Source organism: Diadema setosum, chromosome 9 (genome assembly GCF_964275005.1).
Source record: "Diadema setosum chromosome 9, eeDiaSeto1, whole genome shotgun sequence".
NCBI lineage: Eukaryota > Metazoa > Echinodermata > Echinoidea > Diadematoida > Diadematidae > Diadema > Diadema setosum.
The window spans coordinates 7,440,628-7,463,165 of record NC_092693.1 but is presented as its reverse complement, the minus strand read 5'-3'; the positions used below and the strand labels follow the sequence as shown (position 1 = coordinate 7,463,165).

The 22,538-nt window shown below is 39.5% G+C and overlaps 2 protein-coding genes across 2 annotated transcripts in view; both read left to right on the top strand.

Annotated features, from left to right (window-relative positions):
- Window positions 1-22,538, top strand: part of LOC140232902 (heterogeneous nuclear ribonucleoprotein C-like 1) — a 281,840-nt gene that overhangs the window by 176,103 nt on the left and 83,199 nt on the right. The window lies entirely within an intron of this gene.
- On the top strand, window positions 6,359-21,132 carry LOC140232943 (N-acetylglucosamine-1-phosphodiester alpha-N-acetylglucosaminidase-like). Its single transcript, XM_072313052.1, has 9 exons — window positions 6,359-6,525; window positions 7,527-8,009; window positions 8,137-8,276; window positions 11,571-11,679; window positions 12,374-12,502; window positions 13,466-13,668; window positions 14,536-14,712; window positions 18,637-18,771; window positions 19,723-21,132. Exons 1-9 carry the CDS (start codon window positions 6,386-6,388, stop codon window positions 19,986-19,988), a joined length of 1,782 nt encoding a protein of 593 aa, XP_072169153.1. The 5' UTR covers window positions 6,359-6,385; the 3' UTR covers window positions 19,989-21,132.

Here is a 22,538-nt window from a genome sequence, read left to right as displayed (position 1 = left end):
TACAATGTAGCTACAGTACATGTATGCATGTGACAGGAAGTACATTATAGCTCACTCAATCTAGAATGATTTAACCCATTCCAGAAAATTCTAGGAAGTGCTGGCTGAGTGAGGCACTGCCCTTGTAGCCCAATGTGATTGGTAGGTAATTTTGGCAATGATGTTATGCACATATTAGGCAGTGAGTCATCCAGGATTCCTGGAATTTGGACTTGCTAGTATGTTCAGGTATGTAGCCCCAGGTTGGAGAAAATTACAGAATGTACTAGAAAGGGGTGAATGAATATATAAGCTGGAGAAATTCTGAGGTAGGCAGAGTACCCAACACCTCTGCTCTGAGAGTTACGTCACTTCTGGCTCTGAAGCGACTTGTTATAGTCAGTCCTGTGTTACCTGCTGACCTGCTATACAAACTGTGTTTGTGGAGATAAGGCCTGGGAGACATTTTGCCTGCAGAGAATTAATTTGCCTACGTTGGAGATAGACTCCATATTTTAGTGTCAACGGACATTATTACGGCAAAGCTGTTGACGGGCTGGTTTCTTTGCTGGACATTATAAAGTGAATCATCATTCAACGCATCAACTGGACGTGGTCGTCATAACATTTGGATTCTGCCCGTTTCCTGTGGATTCCGCACGTTTCGCTGTGGACGTACATATCGTGGAATTTACCCCGGATCTATAACGTGGATTATTGCAACCCGTGCCTCTGGATTTACGTCGGAGGAATCATTCATCGGTGCATCAAGGACCATTCATCTGTGCATCGAACATCGTAGTTAGACATCACCAAGGGACTATATAACATCGTGATTACGATTTGGGCTGTAATGCGTGTAAGTGATTTTATTACTGATTTATAATCGTTTCTCTTGATCATTATTGTACTGATGTGAAAACCGATTACGAGTCTGTACCCACAATATCACTGTTAATAAACCGCCTGAACATTAGTTGATTGTTTCTTTTGTGCGATCATTCTCAGAGTGATTTTGGTCGTAACACAATATACATTGTCATTTTGTCCGCGTCATCGTCACGTTTTGTTCTTATCTTCTTCTCTTTTTTCAGATAAATTTTGGCGAGCGAGCGCAGCGAGCAAGCCGAAAATTTTTGTTTTTCAGCTTACAAAACATGGAACTCTTGTCATTTTTTGCTTATTAAATCTTACAATATTCATTCTAATCAAGATATAGTGACGGCCTTATAGATAACGATTTATACCAACAAACTGAGGACTTGAAAAAATACTCTAGATTAGTACGAGCGAGTGAGCCGAAATTTGTATAGGCCCTATTTCCGCGTCATCATTACGTTTTGTTCTTATCTTGTTTGATTTGGGTGGGTTGTTTTTGTTTTTTTACGCCTCCCCCCCCCCCCCCCCCCGTTGGCGCCTTCTTTTGATCCAATTGGCGATCGCTTCAGAACGAAAGAAATTGCAGCCGCTGCTCCGTGTAACATTTTGCCTGCTTAATATAAAATGACATGTGTGAACACAATAGACACCAGTGTCATTTTGTCCACGTCATCATCATGTTTTGTTCTTATACCTTCTTTTTTTTTATAAAAATTTTGGCGAGCGAGCGCAGCGAGCGAGCCGAAAATTTTTGTATTTCAGCTTACAGAACATGGAATTCTTGTGTGAACACAATAAAGATTGTCATTTTGTCCGCGTCATCATCATGTTTTGTTTTTATCTTGTTTGATTTGGTTTTCTGCCACCCTCCCCCCCCCCCCACCATTCTCCCTCCCCCCTTCCGGGCGAGTTTTTTCTTCTTCTCCTTCTCCTTCTTCTTCTTCTTTTCTGTTTTCTTTTTTTTTTTCTTCTTCTTCTTCGTTTTTTTCTTTTTTTCTTCTTCTTCGTTTTTTTTTTTTTTTTTTTTTTGCGCCCCCAAGGAGTGGCGCCCGGGGCACGTGCCCCCCTTGCCCCCCCCCCCCCGTAGATACGCCACTGGGTTTATGTATACATAGAATGTTGTTGAACAAGGTCCCAATTTTCTTCTACACATTTGTTTTTTTTTTTTAATAATTTATGATTTTCAAAGCTGCGTTGTGTTTTGCAGCTCTGGCTTGCTGGCGGCGGAGATCATGAAATCAAAGCAGGGAAGAATGTTTAAAATGTTTTTGTGACACTTTTTACACAGACAGAGGCATGCATTCATTAGTGAAATTATGAATATCACTGTGTAGACTAGTAGGTCCTTTAAACCATGCCTGACGTCTGCATGTATAACAGCTCTATCCTACGGTGAATGGGTAGTGTTCTAGACTACTGATATTGATAAGGAGATCCCGAATTTTATTGCTGCCCAATGTGAGCATCCTTGGACGTTATGTTTATTTTTATATTCTGGATAAAAGATAAAAGAAATAAATCCTCTTGAGATTTGTTGAAATGGCTTTGAGTGATTATATGCATTTTCAACTCGGGCTACAGAATGTTGGTCCACCCTGTTTTACATTCTATTGTTTACTATTTGGAAAATGACGTGACCGCTAATGGCGAGAGTGTCCAAATAGCGCTCTATTACTTTTGGGATGTCACAAAGCCAATAGCTTGTGACCTCATAAACCAATTCTGACATCGCGCGCTGCTTCATATCGTCACTCTGTGAAATGTGACAATTCCTAATAAACATTTGTGATAAATCATAAAGCAAATCTGATATCGCGCACTGCTTCGTATCCTCGCTCTGTGAACCGTAAGAATTTCTAACGACGCAATCGTGACATCACAAAGTAATTCAAGGAGCTCCTTGGTAATTCTAACATCGTGCAATGCTTCGTGTGGTTAAAGTATTATCCCTCCACAACATCGCATCCTCCACACGACTTCGCGCCTGACGCTTTCCCCTTCTTTTGTTACAATGTTTGATCCAAAATATACAAGTATACTCTGCCTAATTTCGAGTTTCCGGTTAAAACAATCTAGGCCCCGATGCCTCCAAAAGCACTAATCACTTCGAGACTGCGCCCCTCAGTAAATATTAATATTGTGGAGTTTTCTCTGGCTATAATAAATTTAACCAGAAAATCTCAAGGCAAAGTACCGGAGTACTTATTATATCGAGTTTATGATGTTTAGTGAAATGTCACAGAGTAATTGTGACATCACAGAGCGATTCTGATATCGCGCGCCGCTTCTATGTCAATGAAATGCATCTCTTTGATCATATGTAAACCACCGATTGTGACTGCACAAAGCAATTTCTGACATCGCGCACTGCTTCATACCAAAGATAGTAGAGATATAAGATACGAAGGCGCGCGATAAAGATGGACACAAAATGGCTACCCTATATGACGATACAAAAGAGAGCTAAGTACAAACTCAGTACACCTAGGAGCATCATTCATTTCCAAAGGTAGTGGTGTTTTTATTATCTTAAAAAGATTTAAAAATTATAGTCGTAGCTTTTTTTCGATTAAGGGGATAATTTTGAAGAACGAGATTTTAGAGTAATAAGGATTATTTCGTGGGGGTAAAAATTTGGCAACGAGTAGTGATCTCACAATCAAAACGCTCGATAAACAAGAACAACATCTGCAAAGACAGCGCGTCTCAGGCAAAGACACACATCACCTGAGACGCGCAGGGCTGTCCCTGAAGCCGCTGCTGTTGTTTATCAAGCGTCAAGGCAGCGCGTCTCAGGTGATGTGCGTGTACGCTTGAAGACCGCGCGCTGTCCATTTGTTTTGTACAGGATTAGCGCGCACTTTCGTGTCTTATTTATTAAGCGTCTTTGCTTCATACCGTCATTCTGTAAAATGTAACAATTTCTAACAAAACAATTGTGACATCACAAAGCAACAATTCTGACATCGCACACTGTTTCGTATCGTCACTTTAATGTAACAATTTCTGACAAAACAATTGTGACATCACAGAGCAATTCTGACATCGCGCGCACTGCTTCGTACCGTCACTGTGGAATGTAACAAAGCAATTGTGACATCACATCACATAGAAATTCTGACATCACGCCCTACTTCACACGGTCACCATATCCAGGGAGGGGGTTCCCACCTCCCTGCCGTCCCTCACATCATCGCATCCACCACACTACCTTCCATCTCGCCTCACATTTCCCCTTCTTTTGTTTACATTTTGAATTTCAAATCTAAAACAAATAGGCCTGTTCCGGTTACTTTACCTAATTTCGAGTTTCTGGCATTCACTTCGAGACTGCGCTCCTCAGTGTAATTTTCTATTTTGGACTCACCTTCATAGACATGTGGGTTGAGTGACTGGAGCAATATTAGTATAACACATCAGTGAGAGTTTGAGGAAAATCGGACAATCCGTTCAAAAGTTATGAATTCTTGAAGTTTCTGCTCAGTCACGGCTGGATGAGAAGACTACTATAGCTTGTGATGTCACATGTGTACAACGATATAAAGAAAGAATAAAGAAAAATCAACATATTTTCACTTTTCGCGCATAACAAAAGAATACTCGTCTTCTCTCTTTCAGAAGGCAGGGGGAATAATATTACCCCTTACATACGTCAGTAACAAGTCGAAGAAATGTGCACTTTATTCAAAAAGTAAAGTTTTGTGAAATTCTCTATTTTCCTTATATCGTTGTACGCATGTGACATCATACACTGTAGTAGTCTTCTCATCCAGCAGTGACTGTACAGATACTTTAAAAATTCATAACTTTTGAACGAATTGTCAGATTTTCCCAAAATTTTCACTGATGTGTTCTACTAATATTGTTGCATTCACTCAATCCACATGTATATGAAGGTGGAATTGTCTTTTAATACTTTTCACCAGAAACTATCAAGGCTATTTTATTTGTTTATATTCCACATACTAAGAATCTTGCTATAGGATTGGTCAAGAGCTGATCACGTGATAAAGCGTAGTTTTGCCCATCCAAAGAGATTTTCCGGAGGAGAAAAATCTCTTTGTGCCCATCACATCACCTAAGAAAAGTTCGTTACACTCTATGTTGATAGTCCCTTTTGTTTCGCTGATCTCTTCAGTCCATACAGTCCTAACGCGAGATGAGTACGCGCGAAATAAAAGTGCGTTGCACTGTGGACTATCATAGGTCACTTGATAGTCCACAGTGCAACGCACTTTCACTTCGGTGCCGCGGCGCGCAGCAAATTCATTGTTTTGTCATAAGTACGCGCACACGTCTAAAGTAAACTACGTAGCATAAGCCCTAAGGATAAAGACAGCTAAAACGGTTACAGATGTGGAATAAAATGGGAATTTCTAGGACGTACCTAGATGTGGAATGTAAAGCAAATAATCAGCTTTTAGATTCAGGCAATGAGACAAACTATCACTTCCTCGGCGATCTGAATGTGTACGCTATCTTTCCTCAGATGCGCTTCGGAAAGATAGCTCAGGCATCCAGATCGCCTCGGAAGTGATATTTTCTCCCATCACCTTCACCAACGTTGATTATTTGCTTACAAATCAATGTTCCTTATACATTGCATAACAAAATTCGTCGTTCTGTCGGTAGTTGCAGGAGTCCTCTTGAAGAAAGATGAATATCATTGTCATCATGGGGTATGCATCATTACATGCGGTATATATGTTTTCGTTACTTGGTTTTGTAAGAAACACAACTGTTTTGAAAATTACAATTTTTTTCTTTATTTTTTGCATGGTAGTTGATCATTTGAATTTTTTTGGTCATTTTTGTTTCCTTTGATGTGTGTAAGTGGTGTGTGTGTGTGTATGTGTGTGTGTATACTACAAGTACAACCTGTTTAGCTCACTTGACAGATCGTTTGTTAGTTTGTTTGTTTGTTTGTTTGTTTGTTTGTTTGTTTGTTTGTTTGTTTGTTGTCGATGTGGTTTTTGTTGCCACAGTGCCTTGATGATACAAATTTCTGGGGAAAATAGAACAAAATAAAGAAAACATGTAACGGTTCTTCGTCGTCTTTCACTCGTCACAAGAGGACGCGAATGCAATGAAGCGTGCGTAAAGAACCACCTGACTTGATCAAATCACATGACACTTATCCTCTGCTCTTGATCTTTCTCATACATGAAGAGAAAGCACGTTGGCATCCGGAACGCGACGACGTCGGACAACAATTCATGCCTCCTTCTATGTACACCGTACATGGCGAATTATGCTCGCGGCGGCGTCTACCTGCAACTTACTGGGACTCCCGACTCACTAATAATGGTCGGCAAAGTACTAGTCTAGTGTGACATTAATTACACCTTTTCATGCCATGCCCTGATCTCGGACAAATTACTCTCGTGCACAATTCAACAGTATATCGAACTTCGCGGATCTGGATTGAGCGCATGTTTGGTGTCAGAAACGTGTCGAAGAGTCAGTTGTTAGACTCTACAGAGTCTGCTATGGAGATACGCAGCTAGCGTGGCATTCTGGCGGCGAGATGTTGGGACTCGGCCCTCTTCAAACGACGCTAGTGGAGCACACTGGAACTTCTCCGCTGTCCTGCTGGGGTCCAGTTGTGATCATTTTGATGGTCTTGATATGTTCTACCACGTGTGCTAGTAGTAGTAGTAGTATGCTGTGAGTTTAACCCAGCAGTATGTTAAGCATATTGGCAATTGTGCACTGTTTGAGAAGAGATGACCAGAGCCGCGGGGTTTCCAAAAGAATTGTCTCCCTCCCCGCTCGATGCTCACAATAGGTGTTTTTTTTTCTCCCACACTTTTAACAGGCATTAAATTAATCCCTGAGTGTCAGGTGGTCATCTAACCCGCCTTTGTGCTGTAGGTCCTAAATTAAATTTGAACATGTCCTGGTCGAATCTAGTGCAGTAGTAGTGCCTTTTGTGCAGTGGTAGTAATCAGCCCGACCAGATGCTGTTAGTACGCTGTGCGAATACAGCGACTGGGCTGTGTATAGTTAGTTTGTTATTTGAGAGAGCCCTGGGTGGCCCTGGACTTCAGGGATTTGTACTGTAGTGTAGAATCAGGCACTTAAACTGAATCAGATCAAAATGTCCATATCATTCTCTGTATTCTCTACGACTCTAGTCTCTATACACCGCTCACAGTGTGTCATTTTTGTATACATGATGTAGTAGTGCCTACATACAACTTTAAATACATAATAGAGATAAATTTTCATTTGAGTGATATGATTTCAATGTTGCAGCATAGAAGTTTTAATTTTTCTGAACGAACAAAACCACAAGCAATACGTACCGGTATTCATGAATTTACAAGAGGAAGTCATCTTTGTATCCATTGATGATATACAAATTGCTCTATCTGTGCAGTAAGTGATTCTGTACCCAGCTCTTTGCAATCAGGAAGGAATCAACTTTATTTTTTATTTATTTTTTTTTTTTTTTTGAGGTGTGAAGCTCCTGATTGACAATATAAAAAACTTATTGAGAATTACACTTAGATAAATATTGCTGGGTCTTCCATACTAGCAAAGTGAACTCTTATCTTGATTATTAGCTTGCATTAATAGTGGCAAAGAAAGCCATTCTTGACCTTGAATGGGTATAAATTCTAAAAATGTTTAATTCCATTTTCACTAAATGTTTGTCACTACAGTTTTCCTGATGATGATGTATTGACGCCTTACCCCCCTGGACAGCATGGTTCACCTCGCTCCCACCGGCAAATACGAGAGTGCCAACCAATCGTGTATGGCAATGTCACTCACCATGCACAAAAATCTCACGGCAGGAACTCAACCAACGTGCAATACCCCATAACAACTCTTAAGCACTTCTACGATGACTTTACCATTGGTCAGCGAGTCCCTGGCCGCATTGCATGGGTCAACAGTCCCATGCATACTGTCTCGGTGTTGGAGCCATTTGAATCTGGCGGCTGCACCAACAAGCTCCGTGCCACTGTGGCCATGTCAGCCAAGCAGGAGGACTGCCTGCTTGCTGTCAACGCAGGCTTCTTCAACACCAAGCAGGGGGATTGCTATGGTAACGTAGTGAGCCAGGGAAGACTGGTCCAGACAAGCGGAGGACTGCAAAATGCTCATTTTGGCATCAGGAAAGATGGGACTCTTGTGTTTGGGTGAGTGTGCCATCAGAAACGTGCTATGATGCCACTCGTAGGTCGGCAAACAGTGTTGACTCGGCACATTGTGTGATGTGAGTGGAGGTGAAGATTATTGGCATCTTCTGTGTTCTCTGTCTTCCAGATATTTGTCAGAGCAGGATGTACTGCAAGAAGAGAACCCATTCATTCAGCTCGTTGGAGGCGTTGGCTGGCTGATTCGAGATGGGGAGATCTACGTGGAGGAGAGTCGCAGAGCAGAATGTGATGAGGTGGAGGAGTCAGGTTAGAAATGATATCTTCTAAGTTCCTTCCCACCAAATAGTAGAAGTACTTGCAGTGGTAGTTATTTAGTCCTCATTCTTTTTCTTTCCAGTTTCTATGAAGTTTACCAGTATTTTCAATATACTTTGCATCTAAATTGTTCACTATGGAACTGCCACCATGACCCACTTTCATCAAGACATCTTAAAATTTGTTGAGTGACAATGGAGGATTGCTTGTGAAGTGTGGATCCTGATTGAATTCCAGTCTTAGCATATCTAATGAATTCCTCTTTATTTTGCAGAGCTGCTATTATGAGAAGTGCTTGATGTCTGGTAGAAATGTATGATCATGGATTAAACACACTGCATTGTAGAAGCAGTTGTCCATATCAATTATGTCGTCAAGCACCTTGCAAGTTGCCTTAATGGGAAGAGGGTAATGTAGAAGACTAGTGGGAATACATAAGGGCAAGTCCAAGATAACGCGCACGTTACGTATGGGACATTCAGAGACTTTTATGACCTGAAAAATAGTGTTAATGGCCTTTGATCATATTGAACTTCATCATGGTGATTGATATCTAGGAGAAGTATAATCATGCAAAAAATTGAGAAAAATGACCTAGACAATTATATTCTAGAAGAGAAAATATGTGCCGTTACGTATGGGACCAGAAAAATTTTGTTTTTTTGAACATTTTTTTCAACCTCAAAACTCTCTGAAAGTATATCATTCTACAACTTGTAACTCACTGTGATGAAAGTCACAACACTCAAGATTATCACAGGTAAGTTTCATGTCATTAGGCAAAAAGCTCTAATTACAGGTTCTAATTAAAGACAGACATGACGTGTTACGTATGGGACAGTTACGTATGGGACACTTTGTCCCCCATTCATTTAGTGTGTGAAGAACCATGTTTATGGGTATTTTGCATAATTATTGAAGTAAAATCAGTTGAAACTACTCAAATACTGATCCAGATTGTCAGGGAAACAATATTCCCCAAATATTCACCATCATAATCATATTCTATCATATTTTTATATTTTTATGACCAACCTTGGTATGCATGCCCTTTGTACCCCATTCGTTTAGTGTGTCGAGAACCATGTTTATGGGTATTTTGCAAAATAGTTTTGCAAAATACCCATAAACAAATTTTTGCATAATTATTGAGACGGAATCAGTTGAAATTACTCAAATACTGATCCAGATTGACAAGGGAACAATATTCCCCAGATATTTACCATCATAATCACATTCAATCATATTCTATATTTTTTATGACCAACCTGAGTATGTATGCCCTATTTTTATCAGGATAGTTACTACTGAAAAATTGAATAGTTTAAAGTGTTTATTTCCATTGATGAAGGGCAGTTTGCCATTTAGTTTCAATAGAAAACAACTTGACACAAGAAATATTAAGTTTAATAAATAAGCAATACCTGCTGCGTGGAACCCCAGTGATCGAGTAGATATATGATGTCTGTCTAGCAGTCGGGTCATTGATTCGAGTCACACCTCAGTATGTATACCCATGAATTTTGTTGTGGCTACTACTGAAAACTGAATAAGGACAATTTGTGTATCACTTGCAATAAAAAAAAAAATCATTTTACTTTTTTTTTAAATATATATCACAACCATTTCAAATTGGATCTCCATCTCATAAACTTTGAATTCCTCTAGTCTTAGGATTTTATGCTCTTAAGTAATTCATATAATTGGTTTCCAATCATCTCTTTAAATGTTGAATACTTAATCCCCATTTCTACAAAAAACTATGTATACCATCCCTTTAATGCTGATTTTTCATTGTGTATTTTGCCATTTTCCCCTCCCCCTTTCTGAAAATTGTTCAGTCAAGTTCATGTATTGTTTCAAGTGTCTATAACTCAAAAAGTAGCTACAATGTTGGGATGCTTTCTTCAGGATGATTGACCATTTGTGTACTGAGAGACCTTCCCAGCTAGCTACATGCATTCACATGCAATATGTATGAGGATGTCCCGTACGTAACGCATTTGTCCCTTACGTAACATTATTTCAATGCCTAATAAAAAATATTTCTTTTACTTTTTTTTTTTCTTTTTTCTCTGGTTTTTAATTTCTCTAAACAATAAATTAGAACTTTCCAAAAGGGCATTAAAATAACCTTAGCAATTTCAGAAAAAACCTTAAAAAAATGACCTCATTTTGTTACGTATGGGACATCTCATGATAGGACATGAGCTGATTTGCATAATCATTTGCATAATCCCTAAATTTTCCTACCAAGTTAAACTATGTGATGAACTTCTTATGTCCACATATTAATCAAATAATATTTGATTTCCTTTGAATTAATATGAATTTTTATAAATGTCCCATACGTAACGCTGTGTTTCACATTTATGCAAATGAAGCCCATGAAATTTGCATAAATTTACATAACACCATTTTTCCCTCCACGGAAATCAAAACTTCAACTCATAAGCTTCAAAATGATACCAAACATGTCAATATTGAGCAAAGATGAAATTTTGCCTTCTGAGGGGACCTTATCTTGGACTTGCCCATATGATCAAAGAGTTAACGTACTACATTGTAAATTTACCACACACACACACACACACACACACACACACACACACACAAAGCATCCATGTGTCACACTCTGAATGATGTGTGTATTATACTCGTCATTACATATCGATATGCATTGACCTAGTACTTTTTAGGTGACATGATACTGGCTTATCACCTATTGTGTTTGCTCGGTTTCTTATTTTTTTCTTTATTCTCCTTTCCTTCTGCCATATTTTGTGAATGCAGTTTCTCAAATTTGCCATCTAAATTTTCCTGAATCATATCTCATGTTGAGATCTAGTTCATATTTTATTTATCTGTGAGCAACAAAAGGCAGAGTGAAAAATTGAAAAATTGATGAAATACTGATTTAACAAATTTTGTAAGCTCTTTTGGTCACTTTCTAGGTCCAGGATTTAATGGATTGTACACTGTTTGGGGGTAATTTGACATCAGTGGTGTGATATTACTCTATTTTGGTGGATTTCTGGCCTTTTTGAGCACTTCAGTTGATACTTTTTTGTTTGTCTTTGCTACAGTGATGTTTCTTTTCACTGTCTGTACCTGTAAGAAAACAAAAATAGGGGACAAAGTACCTTTTGTTGTGCATATGGCAATTTCCTGATGCTGAATGGCTATTACTGGACTACGACAGGTGTATTTAAAGTTTATTTTTGCGTGTGTCAGGATAAGTAAAAGAAATATGAGAATTAGTCTGTATGATGTGATTTTTTGAAGGTCCTGTGAGCAGGTTCTTTGACATGTTATCAGCACGTGTTGCAGTGGGCAGTGATGATGAAGGACGTATTGTCATAGCTGAAATTGATGGACAAAGTAATGTGAGAGGGTAAGATATTATTAAACATTAGCAATACTGTTATGTTTATATTTTTTTTTTAATGTGTTCATTGCCATCTTTCATGATGTATAGTGATCTGCCCCCTCACTCTCATGCTAGTTATTTTCTTTTCTCCTTCTCATCTTTTCATCTTCATTACCTCCACCAAGAAAGGAGGTTAAGTGATGTTGGTTTGTCTGTTTGCAAACTAACTTGAAAAGTAGTGTACGGATTAAAATGAAACTTGCATAAGAAGTTGATATTGACACAAGGAACACCTCGTTCATTTTTTGGTAGTGATCTGGGAATTTTTATGGATATTTTAAGGATTTTTAATCTTTTGGCATATAGGGTCAACGAACTTGGAGTTGTGCCATATGAAGGAGAAGAAGAAGAAGAAGAAGAAAGAAGAGGAGGAGGAGGAAGAGGAGGAGAAGAAGAATATCTAGTGTTGTTATCTTTGTGTCATCATGATCACCACTCTCTTGAAGCATTGACCCCTTATCACTCATCATCAGCTACATAGATATTTCAAGCTTTGTCTAGCCGATGATCCCCCATTCCACCCTTTATACTTGCGATACTCCTTGCACCTCGATCTAGAAACCCATTTTAAAAATTCTGTGATTGTAATGAGGGCATGTACAATACATGCAAAATCATTACCCTGGCTAATTTGAGATTTGATATCCCTCGCTGTCAGGTCTTCTCTTTCGTACTTTGCGAGCTGGTTGCGGTCGCATGGGGTAAAGAACGCCATCAATCTAGACGGAGGGGGCTCGGCAACCTTTGTCGTCAATGGCACCCTTGTCAACAGTCCCTCAGATCACTGGTATGTCTGTCTCACTTACGGCCTGAAACATGGTACAGTTCGACCTCGATTATCCGGCCATGTCAGGACCGGCGCTCATCCGGAAAAGCGAATTGGCCGGATATGGGAGACACAATGTTAATGTATATACCTGCCGTCCAAGCTGCCGTCCCAGTGCACTGGCAGCTACATGTAGGCAGGTAGCGTACCCCGCATTGGTGGTGTAATCTATGCTAGCCTGCGCAGAATTGTAGTCCCTTCTTCACAAAAATAAAGTTTATCTTTATGTGAAAATCATACATGTTTTACCTCATTAGATATTGAGAAACCTATCATGCGCATCTTACGAAATTAGTGAAATAGATCCATGAAAGTCACTGTTTTTTGCTCAATTTTTGGATGAAAAAAAAAAAAGTCCTTCACTGCGTGAACGCGTCCGGATAATAGAGATTTCCGGATAAAAGGAGGCCGGATAATCGAGGTCGAACTGTACATTTAAATTTGTGCATATTACATGCATACAGTCTAGGTGTTTGGTGCAGTGTACAACGCATGTAAATACACATTGTGTGTGTCAATTGTGAATGAGACGTGTTCGTCTGTTAATTAATCGGGTAAGAAACACTCTGCCCGAGCCTACCCGATTATGCGGAGAGTAGTGTATTGAGATGGATGCAGGGGACATTAAATACCTGAATTATTTAGCAGCAATAAATACTACTGTGTTTAAACAATATAACTTTATCAGCCAAAATGTTTTCATTTGGTAATCAGTGGGAGAGGGAGCAGGGTCGTTGACTACCAGTATATATTTGTTACAATAATACCATTTTAGCTACACTATAGGCAAAATCCAGAGAATGCCATGATAGACAGTGGTTGCTGCAATACAGTAGTCCGTGGAAGCACACATATAACACACACACACACACACAGGTAGCTACCTTCTAATGTCTCGTAGCATGTTGTCATTTCCTCTTCCAGCAAGGATGCGGCCTTCAGGTGTCCACGACAGGTGTCCACCATTGTGTGCATTCACGAGCCCAGGTGTAATCCCAGGGATTGCAGTGGCCATGGTGACTGCATCGAAGGGGAGTGCCACTGCCATGACAACTGGCATGGCCCATCATGTGACCAGCTGCAGTGTGGTGTGCAAAACTGCAGTACGCATGGAACATGTCTTGGAGGTATGTGCAAGCTAAGTTGGTGGATTTGCTGTCAGTATAGTATCTTGACGATAATTACCCAATTTGCATATGTGACACTGCACGACAAACCCAACAAAAGCTGGCAGTTATGGATTTTTAGTTAAGGGCAGGTTCTGAACAAGCAGACTCTAAGTTAACTCCATTTATATGGACTCTCCTAAGCTGTCTTAAGTAATATAGGAAAGAAAGCACACGTTCTGGAAAAGTATGTACTGAGAGAAGGCTCTGAAATATCGGGTCTATTCAAGCGCTTATAATCTTACCAAGCTGTTTTCTCTGCAATGAATGGGACAAAAAACAGGATGTAAAACTCCATGGCAACAATAATGAAGGGATTACCAGATTAACCTGAAATTGAGCATGCTCAATTAACACATTCTATCCATGACTAATGCCAACTTTCAAAGCTGTACCATGACCCTTTCGAAAGGTATTAGAGTTGAAAGTGAAGAGTGTGTGAAGGGCAAAAGAAATTTGGCATGCACAGTAACTTTGATATAAAACTGTAGAAGACATATTTTTAAGAGTAGAGGGGGTGTGTTGCCATGGTAACATGCACTGTATGGATCCATAATCAGGAAACAGCATTTGCAGATTGAAATTCTTTTCCAGTTTGTGAGTGATTCAGACACAATTTGGCAGACATGGTGATTGTGATGTAAGTTGTGCAAGATATGTTTTCAAGAGTAGAGGAAGTACATGGCAATATTTGTAACAATAGTCATTATTTGCAGTATTATATGTAAAGTTACTGTTTATTATTCTCAGCAGTATACCAGTACAGAAGTGTTAGGCATTGGTAAAAACCAATTTCAGCGATATTTTTGTTTTATATAATGTTTCCAGGCGGTTGTCATTGTGATGTGGGCTACTTACCACCAGACTGTGCCTCTACTTGCCCCCGGGGCTGGTATGGCCAGGACTGTAAGCATCACTGCAGCTGTGAAAACGGAGGATCATGTGACCACTTCAGTGGCGAGTGCTCATGTCTGCCAGGATATGAGGGACAAAACTGTGAAAAAGGTTCGCTGGCTAATGTACTCTTTATGATTAATGTTTAGCCACATTCACAGCTCTTTGTAGTTCTTGTGTTTTTTTCAGACAAAGGTATTCAGTATTTGTCATGACATGTAATATGCAATTCTCAACTTCTAAATCATGCATTAGCAAAACTGTTCACTGAGAATTAGTACTGCTATAGGAAATTCTGTATATTTTTTTAATATATGTGATGTATTCAACATGCTGGACACCATGTTTCTTCCTTGTAATTACCCAAAGTGCCCTTGCATTCATGAAATTTGTCTATTTTTTTTTTTTTATGTTTGATTCTTTTTATCTCTAATTGCGTTACTGACCACTATCTCTTCCAAGTAGACTTCTCTTTGGGTTTATCTGTGTTGGCATGTGCAGTAGAGTCCACCATGAATGCCGATTCTACAAATATTTGAGTGTGCTCCAGGGTTCTCGCCAGGAATTTCTTCACGCTTGTCGGCATTTATGCGCGCTGTTCTGGGGGTGGGTACGGAACCCCCCTCCCGCGCGAAGCGCGGAAGCCTTCGCTAATGCTCAATACAACACAGATAAATCGCCGCTAAAATGCCACTAAATGCGACATTCTCACGGAGATGTAATGAACGTTGTGAGGGGCATATTCTCACAGAAACAATGCAGAAACTCCATACCTTATGTTAGTGGCAGTTCCTAAATAATACCGACCGGTAAATGAAAGAGAAGTAGGTGTCAATGGTGGAGGTTCCGATTTCTTGTAGGCCTTTCCTGTTTCACTGTTGCAATAATTAGCCGCCTCTGCATCGCAACAACGCGCGCCGTGTTGCTTTCTCGCCGTCTGCTCGACCACGTGGTAGGCCTATTGCATGCAGATGCGCGAGAAGCGATCGAGAACTTTCGGGACATCGTTGCACTTTCCTTTCTGGGTATACTGCGGTAGTTTGGCCGTGACATCAAAGAGATATCCTACAATTTTAAATGTAATGATGGTCATTATTCCGAAGGTTTGTTTAATCATAAAATGAAACGATTCATTACTGAGTACTTCGAAGGTTTGTAATCGAAAACAACAACAACACCAAAGGTCGGTACTACAGATGAATGTTCAAAATAAAACTGATTTCGTTCGAAGATTAACAAGCATTTTTTCTTTATTATTTTCCGATCAACGAACCTTCAGAAAGGAATCTATCATCATCATCGTTATTGTTTCAGAATAAAAAACCTTCAGAATAAGAAAACACCGTTTTGGGGCCGTTGTTGTATTCCGAAATTATACTGGCAGAACATTCGAAATAACAAAACTGATTTCGTTTGGATATAAACGAATATTTTCTCCTTTATAATTTTTCTATTAACGATCATTCAGAATTACGAATGTATTATTTTGCCATTATTCTGTCGGAGTAACGAACCCTGAGGGTAAGAAAACTATAACCGTTTTCATTTCTTCTTTATCGTTTTCCGATTAAGAATCTAAAGTATTATCGTTATTCTTTCGCAGTAACGAACCTTCCAGAGTTAAAGAAAACTAACAGTTTTGGGGCCGTCGTTTTATTCTGAAATTTCACTGACGGAAACGTTCGAAATAACAAAACTGATTTCGTTGTGAAATGAACGGACATTTTTTAAAATCATTTTTGGATTAACGAACCTTCAGAATAAGGAATATAGCATTGTTTTATCATTAATCTCTCGGAGTAACGAACCCTAAGAGTAAGAAAAGTGCAACTGTTTTTTTTTGGGCAGTTGTTTTATTCCAAATTTCACTGGCAAAACGTTCGAAATGACGCACTGATTTCGTTTTGAAATTTACGGACATTTTTCTTTATTCAATTTTCGGTTAACGAACCTTCAGAATAAAGAATCTACAATTTATTATTTCATCATAACTACTTCTGTCGGAATAACAGACCCTTAGAGTACGAAAACACGCTGTTTTGTGCCGTCGTTTTATTCCGAAATTTCACTGGCAGAACGTTCGAAATAACAAAACTGATTTCGTCGTGAAATGAACGGACATTTTTTCTTAATCATTTTTGGATTAACGAACCTTCAGAATAAAGAATCTAGCATCATTTTATCATTAATCTGTCGGAGTAACGAAAAAAAAAATGAACCTTGGTGGCGATAACTGATGCTGGTGTAGAGAAAAACAAAGACAGCTCGCTCAAAAGATGCTTCCTTCTTTCAGTTTATTTTCTCCCCAGTCATTCTTATCGTTCTCCTCCCATGAACCCCTGCCATGCACGGACGATGAACAAAACAAAATGTTACCGACGCTGCAATGAAAAAAAAAAAGAAAAAAAAAGAAGAAAGAAACACGTCCTCGAAGCAAATTATCTACACTTTTCAAGTTGAAAAAATTGATGTTCGTAATGAAGAATAAAAAAAAAAAAAGCACGACCTCAAGCAGTGGGGAAACTTGATATCATGGCTTGTGGAAATTTCCACGAAATTTCCACGAAAGCCAGGTGTCAGATAAAGAATGTCGCGCGTACTGCCACCTTGCTTCAGTAGTCGTAAACAGCGTGTACATAGCATGTAAACCAACTGGGAATATTGATGAATGATCAGCCATTATTTTCTGCCCATGAAGGCCCCCTAACCCACCTTTTAACAAACCAACCCAGAAGCACGTGGAGCATTACGTACGTTGAACTTGAAAGACCATCATGACAGAATTACTATAAATTTCGGCCCGGAGAAGGAAAATGGAATATTCACGAATGACGTTTACAAATCCATGGAAATTAAAAAGGCTAAAATGGAACGCATGGCTTTTTAGATTTAAAAAAAAAAAAAAAATAACCCACTGAAACTACCAAAACCTAAATACTAGTAACAATTTGCATTTGCTTACTCCATCGCACGTTCTTTTTTTCTTTTCTTTTTTTAAACGAAAAATGGAGTTAATTTTCTCTCTGCGGCAATGCTTTGAACGCATCTAATTTTGCATCATTGCCGATGGCCAGCTTCCTAAAGAATTGATACGAATCCTTTCAAATATACGAAACAAAGTCTAAAAATCCTGGATTCTGGCGGTGAATTTCGATGGTATTATAAATCCTGCTCACTATCAAAATTTAATCATCAATAGTTCCTTGCGCCATTTTACCAACCAACTGTAACTGTTCCTGAAAATTTCATCCTAATCTGTTCCCAAATTTTGACTTATTTTGCGAAAAGAGAGACAGACAGGCAGATAAACTAACAAACAAACCAAAGCAGCCAAAGAAAAAAAAAAATACAACCTTTGGCGGAGAGGGGCATGCATTTCGTTTGTTTTTGCGTAACCCGACAACAAGCGTGACAACAAGCGAGCACGTGTCAGCCTTCCTCAGCCTCCTTCGGCCTCCGACCCTCTCTTTCCGTCCTCTCTCTCCCTCTCACAATACACTGTACCATTGTACACGCAGGCAGCTGTAAGTGGCCGGCTGGGTGCTTGTGCATGTGTGTGTGGATCCCAAATCAGAGCGCATGTGAGTGAGCAAGTGTATGATGTGGTGTGTATCAGCTATAGTACGTCGCTCTGTTGAGCCGCGTTGTTGTGATCGGTGCGGTGACTGCGTAGATAAATTTTTGCGCTTGTATAAGTATGTAAACTGCTGCTGCTTTCAACATCTAGCTTCTTTTCTAGCCAGATAATAAAGACTGAAAAAGGCGAGAAATTGGTCCGAACTTAGCTCGTCAAGCAAGTTACCCTTGTCGGCAAGTTCACGCGTGGTGTTACCCTTGTCGGCAAGTTTTACCCTTGTCGGCAATTGCTTCTTCAAACCGCACGCTTGTCGGGGCCGACAAGGGTGATATACGCTGGCGAGATCCCTGGTGCTCTAATGACTTTATAATACACAGCCTGTACCAGAGTATTATGCAGTGTATTTAGGATAGATCGAAACCTTGATGTCCCACTTTACATCGATCCCCATTTTACAGTCTGCCAGTTGGGATATCATGGCCCAGGCTGCAAACAGAGGTGTCGTTGTGGGGAAGGCCTCTGTCCCTGTCATCACATCTCTGGCTCCTGTTCCCTGGAACTCAACGACACCTATTATGGTGACATGCTCAAAGGTACATGGCTTACGAGTGGAACATGCCCTCATTCATATTAAGATTTGCTCTAACTGATATCAAGGTGGTTTATAATATACAAATAATACACAGATGAGAGTGGGTTAGTGGAGATGCAGCGCACTCGAGGGTATTTACAATTGTGAAACATGCCCGAGGCGAAGGCTTCCCACATGTGACTCATTTCAGCGCTTCTAATTGGCTTCATTCTTGAACCCATTTTATAAAGGCTTTTTGCATATGTTGCAGCAACATGATACAATTTCTATGCAGCATCTTAAAAAAGCTGCAATGTTTTAAGCGCCATGCCAATGACTGATGAAATGCAGAAAACAACAAGTTTGCAAATGACTCGACATTGTTTTCAGACCTAGTAGAACTTGGATTGAAGATTTTTTTTTAATCTCCTTTGGATTTCAGCTCATTAACTGTGCTTCTGTATTCAACAGTAAGGCTAACATATAGCACAGACCATCTGGGACCCTAGAGCTTCCAGAACTTGGGAATCAGGGCCAGAGGCACAAGATACTATGACAACGTAGATTCATGCACAATATCACTTTTTCAATTCAGCATGCTAAAATTTCAAGTAAGGAAGATTACCTCATGTGAAGTGAATAATTTGAATGCTATATATTTTGTACAATTTGTCTTTTGATCTGTGTGTCTACCTATTCAGCCAACCATCCATTTTCCACTTGTACACAGTATATCTTTCTTCATCCATCACTTACTAATTTATCTTTAAAAAAATTGTCATTCATCCATCTATCTGTCCATCCTATCTCTTGTTTACTCACATATCTAACTTTTTGTGTACCTGTCTATCTCACCAGCCATGTAATTGTCTACCAATCTCTAATATCTCTCTCATCTCTCTCTGAATTGTCTCTTCTTAGTGTCGTAATGAAGTGCTCTATTGAAGTCATCTCTTGTCTGATCTTTCCTTAGTTGGACAGTGTCTTGCCAGCCAGTTTCTTGAGGGGCAGAATCTGGTTCCCTTCCAGCCCCTCCGTGAGGACAAACTGGCTGTGGCTCTCCTCATAGCAACGGCCATAGCAACCGCGAGCATCCTGTGCAATCTGCTCTGCCTGTGCTTCCGCTGTACCTGCAGGTGCTCACCGTCGCCCTGCCGGAGCTGCCGCCATTTTGAGAAGCACTCGTACCACCAGCTGGACAGTGTCGACTATACCGATGAGGACGACGATGACCTCTGACTCATGACACCCCCCCCCCCCCTTTCACTTCCCGAGCCAAATATGAGACTTGCCACTACTTTGCGTAGCTGACCAGCCCATGTAAAGGTCAACAGTTCTTCTCTTTTACAGGATCACATCAAAGTACTGGATTGTCTTCATAATAATTGATTAATTGCTCAGTCAAATGTAGTACTGTATCTGGAGCTATTAGATGCGTGTATTGGTACAACAGCAGGTAGTTCGCATAGGAAGTACTCTTATCTCAGGCTGTGTTTATGCTGGGTATCTGTATGAAGAGAGTCTTGAGTGTTTTGTGTCTTAAGATGCTTCTGTGTACATTCATATTTTCTCAGTTGAGATACCTCAAGTGCCTTGATATATGTTACTCAGAAAAGGGGACAATCATTTTTTTTTTTTTTTTAAATTGTATTGGCTATAATGTGCTCTGGTGATAGCTTTGACTGAATTACTGTAAGCAAGAAATGTACAGATGGTGTTTGTTAGTGTTTGTGTACTTTGTGTTTACCAACACTGATTTCAAAATGCATTGCTTATTGCCACGGTACAGATATAGTGATATGTAGCTTTTCAGAGTAGAAATCAAAGAATTATTCCTCCCCCCTCCAAAAAAAAAAAAAAATACAACAACAATTAAACAGGTTACATCTAAACGATGCATACACATGTCCCAAGATGTGTTTGAAAAAATCAAAAAAAAAAAAATCATAGGATCTGCTATGGTTTAGTGGATATGATCAGTGGCCATCTGAATTCAAAGGACCTTAGTTCAAGTTGTCTGGCAACAGTGGTTGTGCCTTTCAGTGAGGCATATTTTTTCTACACTGTCTAGTCCTTTGGAGGGGAGTCATTGGTTGCATGCTTACAGGCATCCATCGCTTCATCAATGGCTACAAAATGGAGCACTGTAGCATTGTGGATAAGACTCCTGACTTTTCAGTTAGAGTTCGAATCCAGCCAAGTGCTTACGTCCTTCGACGAGATGTTTTACCCACCATGTCCTTCTTGACCCAGATGTATATATAAATGCATACCTGGCAACACTCGGGTAATGATAATGGCGCCCCCGCGTAGAGCAGTGGCAACACTGAAAAGGCTATCCTTGATAAAGAAGACCATATTATTATCATTATCATAATTATTACATAAGGCAAATCAGCATTCACCTCAAGTCAAAGTTGAAGGCTTACAATATTGTATTCTTTTGATCCCCCAATAAAACAAAAAATCTGTTATGCCATTTTGTGCACTTTTTTTGAACAAACTAGTCCATCATGTTACACGTATAGAATTTATTGTATGGCAACAGACAATATGTAGCCTCCATATCTGAAGGACAGTACTGCTCAAGGCCCTTAATCAATACAGATTTGTCTGAGGAAATGGCTCATTTGTGAAACAACCCCAAATATTATAATCTTTAGAAAGCATGTACTTTTATTACAACCTCACTAGTACACTGCTCAGGTCACAATGTCCATAGATTGTTTGCTTGGTGTCTTGCGACAACAATCCATATTTTCTTATCCCACCGGAGCTGGTTATGCAGTTCCTCGTGAATGTGGTTGTGGTTGTGGGTGTATGTGTGTTTGTGTTTATTGGCAACACAAAATTTCATGCTTTGTTTTCCAGTGCTTCCAAGTATTCTGTTGATAGAGATGGCATAGGTGGATAGTTGTAGTAATCATCTTATGTGGTAATTAATTTTGCAGACTACTCCCAGTAGCTTTGACTTTGGTAGCTGGTTTGAGTCAGCTTTTGCTTTTTATTAGAACGTGTGGCAGGCATGCACAATTTTTAAAAGTTTACTCGTTTTCATTTTATCCAGTTTGAAGTAACTTAGATTTTATTATTAAAATCAATATTGATGCTGTGGAATAGAGAGAAATTCTTTCAGTATTATGTGCAATTGCAAAGCTGCTGATTGCCTGTTCGAAAAAAAAAAAAATGAAAGGCAGTGTTTTGTAGCCATTTTATATTTATTCTACCCGGCTAGTTTAGTCACATAGCAGGTTTCACAGTTATTTGTGTGTGTGTTTTCCATTCAGTTTTATGATGCCCCTTCTGTAACAGTCGGGACAGTTTTGACGTCTTTTGTATATGGTCCATGGTAGCCTCTGGACATAAAATTCTTGATAGTGGCAAGACAATGGGAAAGCAGAATGAGCCCTTTTGACTACCACATTTATCAGTATATTAGCCACACTTTTTCAGACTATAGACCCTTACATAGTGAATATAATCAGTGCAGGGGTTGCAAAATAGGATGCATCTCTTCAGATCATCCTGATTGTATGTTTTAATGGAAGAAGGGTATAAGGCACAATGATCTCTGGAGCATCTCTAGTGGCTTATCAAATGATGTGTCTTGAGTTACAGATGAGGAATGGTAAGCCACTTTCCAGTTCCCACCAGAGAATTTATTGGTATGGTTAGTATGCAACAAATACTGTACTTCTGTATTGGATGCATCTTTGATAAGCAGCTGTGATATACGTTGTATGCATTTATGAATTTAACCATATCTAGTAATGGTTGCGCATGCTCGCA

Bases quoted from the DNA above. Each gene is read 5' to 3' on its own strand.
- LOC140232943 (XM_072313052.1), top strand. From the start codon at position 6,386: ATGTTGGGACTCGGCCCTCTTCAAACGACGCTAGTGGAGCACACTGGA. The intron at 8,277-11,570 runs GTTAGAAATGAT...GATTTTTTGAAG, and splicing joins TGATGAGGTGGAGGAGTCAG to GTCCTGTGAGCAGGTTCTTT. The intron at 11,680-12,373 runs GTAAGATATTAT...CCTCGCTGTCAG, and splicing joins GGACAAAGTAATGTGAGAGG to GTCTTCTCTTTCGTACTTTG.